Source organism: Penaeus japonicus, unplaced genomic scaffold, assembly GCF_977035675.1.
Source record: "Penaeus japonicus unplaced genomic scaffold, GWHDUDI00000001_assembly GWHDUDI00000039, whole genome shotgun sequence".
Classification (NCBI taxonomy): domain Eukaryota; kingdom Metazoa; phylum Arthropoda; class Malacostraca; order Decapoda; family Penaeidae; genus Penaeus; species Penaeus japonicus.
In genome coordinates, this window is record NW_028234441.1 from 22,519,569 (window position 1) to 22,522,068 (window position 2,500).

A 2,500-nucleotide genomic window follows, 5' to 3' on the forward strand; every position below is an offset into this window, starting at 1 on the left:
GACTAAGATTTTCTTTTTCTCTTCCCAATCCTGTATTTTCTCCTCTTTCACTCTCTCTTTCTCTCTCTCTCTCTCTCTCTCTCTCTCTTTCCTTTCCCCCCTCCCCCCTCTCCTCCTCCCTCTCCCTTTCCTCTCCCTTTATCTTCCTCCTTTTCCCTCACCATCTCCCTCTTCCCTCCCTTTATCATCCTCCCTCTCCCTCTCCCTCTCTCCCTCCCTCTCCCTCTCTCTCCCTATACTTCTCCCTCTTCCCTCCCTTTATCATCCTCCCTCTCCCTCTCCCTCTCCCTCTCCCTCTACCTGCCTCTCCCTCTCTCCCTCTCCCTCTCCCTCTCCCTCTCCCTCTCTCCTTTTCACTCTTCCTCTTCCTCTCCTTCTCCATCTCCCTCTTCCTCTCCCTCTACCTGCCTCTCCCTCTCCCTCTTCCCTCCCTTTATCAACCTCCCTCTCCTTCTCTCCATCTCCCTCTCCTTCTCCCTCTCTCCCTCTCCCTATCTCTCCCTCCCCCTCTCCCTTTTCCTCTCCCTCTCCCTCTCCCTCTCTCTCTCCCTCTCCCTCTCCCTCTCCTTCTCTCCCTCTCCCTCTCTCCCTCTCTCCCTCTCTCCCTCTCCCTCTCCCTCTCTCCCTCCATCTCCCACTCCCTCTCCCTTTCCCTCTCCCTCTCCCTCTTCCTCTCCCTCTCCCTCTCCTTCCCTCTCTCCCTCCATCTCCCTCTCTCCCTCTCCCTCTCTCCCTCTCCAGCGCGACCACTCCCGCCTCCTGGAGCACTCGCGTTCCCTGTCTTCCTATGCTAGGCACCGAGGATATCATGTTGTGGACACGTTTAACATGACCTCTGCGCGATACAGGCATTTCCTTCAGGGGAAGTGTGCGTGTCACTTTCATCAGGTGGGTATGGTGTGTGGTGTGGTGTGGTTTGGTGGGTGGTGTTTGGTGTGGTGTGTGGTGTGTTTGGGGTGTGTTTGGGGTGTTGGGTGTGGTGGGTGGTGTGGTGTGGTGGGTGTGTGGTGTGTGGTGTGGTGTGTGGTATGGTGTGTCGTCTGATGTGGTGCGTTAGTAATTTTATGATGTGATATATGCTGTATGATGTATGATATGTAGTTTTTGTAAGATTATGGTGCAATGAAACAGTTTGATACTTGTATAACGAAAAGAAATTGACTATTTTTTTCTAATCCATCTCCTCATTACCCAATCTCCCCACCCCCCATCCCCCACCCTACCTTTCACCACCCATCCATCCTCCTCCCTTCCTTACCCCATCCCAATGCCTCCTACCTCCCCCTACCCCTCTCCCTCCTCCTCCATCTCTCCTTTATCTCCTCCTATCTGCCCCTACCCCTTCCCTCCTACCTCCTCTCCCCCTCCCTCCACCTCCCCCTCCTTTCTCTCTCTCCCCCTCCCTCCATCTTCCTCCATCCCTCCTACCTCCCTCCCTCCGCCTCTCTCCCTTCCTCCCACCTCCCTCCCTCCCTCCCCCTCCTACCCTCCACCTCCCCCTCCCCCCACTTCCCCCTCCACCTACAACCACCTCCCCCTCCCTCCTACCCACTTCCCCCACCTTCCCCCCTCCACCGTCCACCTCCCTCCCTCCAACCCCTTTCCCCACCTCCCCCTCCAACCCCCACCTCCTCCCCCTCCCTCCCACCTCCCCCTCCAACCCCACCTCCCTCCAACCCCTCTCCCCCTCCCCATCTCCCTCCCTCCCTCCTTCTGCTGCGTCTCCCACAGGTCACGAGCGAGCGGCGACCCGAAGGCGAGGTCCTGTACCACGTCGATGGTGAGATCAACGAAGTCTATACCAGCATCCTGGCCAACGCCATCTGCCAGCATCCTACACCTGGGAGATGATTGTGGAGGGGAGGGATGATATATCGTGGTTTGCCTGTCTGTTTGTCTGTTTGTTTGGTTGTTTGTTTGTCTGTTCTGGGTCTCTAGTCTGGGTTTCTGTCTTTCTCTGTCTTGTCTCTATCTGTCTGTTATTTTTTTCTTTCTGTTTTTTTTTTTTTTGTTTCTTTATGTTCTTGGTTTCTGTTTGTCTGTTGTGTTTTGTCTCTCTGTCTGTTTATGGCTATCTGTCTGTCTCTGTCTCTCTCTGTCTGTCTGTCAATGCCTACTTTTTTCTTTCTATCTGTTCTGTCTGTTCTGTCCTTCTGTTTATCTCTTCTGTCTATGCTTGTTTTTATATTCTGTCTGTATGTCTTTCTGTCTCTCTATTCCGGCTTTCTTTTTCGTCTTTGTCTCTCTGTCTGTCTCTGTTTATTTGCTCTGTCTCTGTTTCTCTATGTCTCTCTATTCTGTCTTTCTGTCAATCTGTTCTGTCTCTATCTATCTCTATCTGTTTGTATCAATCTGTTGTTTGTCTCTGTCTGTTTTTCTACTTTGTCTATCTTTCTATCTACCTGTTGCTCTATTTGTATGTCTGTCTATCTATCTAGCTTTCTATCTATATATCTATCTGTCTATCTATCTATTTTACTGTATTTTTTCTGACTCTGTT

General features: G+C 52.0%; 1 protein-coding gene and 1 pseudogene across 2 annotated transcripts in view; both read left to right on the forward strand.

Annotated features, from left to right (window-relative positions):
- LOC122265391 (cadherin-like and PC-esterase domain-containing protein 1) overlaps nucleotides 1–1,973 on the forward strand; it is a 4,900-nt gene extending 2,927 nt beyond the window's left edge. Inside the window, exons 4-5 of the mRNA XM_086533519.1 lie at nucleotides 742–888; nucleotides 1,732–1,973. Coding sequence (XP_086389645.1) covers nucleotides 742–888; nucleotides 1,732–1,851 — 267 coding nt within the window. The 3' untranslated portion in view covers nucleotides 1,852–1,973. The remainder of the gene's footprint in view (nucleotides 1–741; nucleotides 889–1,731) is intronic.
- Nucleotides 1–2,500, forward strand: part of LOC122248042 (uncharacterized) — a 203,449-nt pseudogene that overhangs the window by 56,211 nt on the left and 144,738 nt on the right. The gene's annotated exons all lie outside the window — the stretch shown is intronic.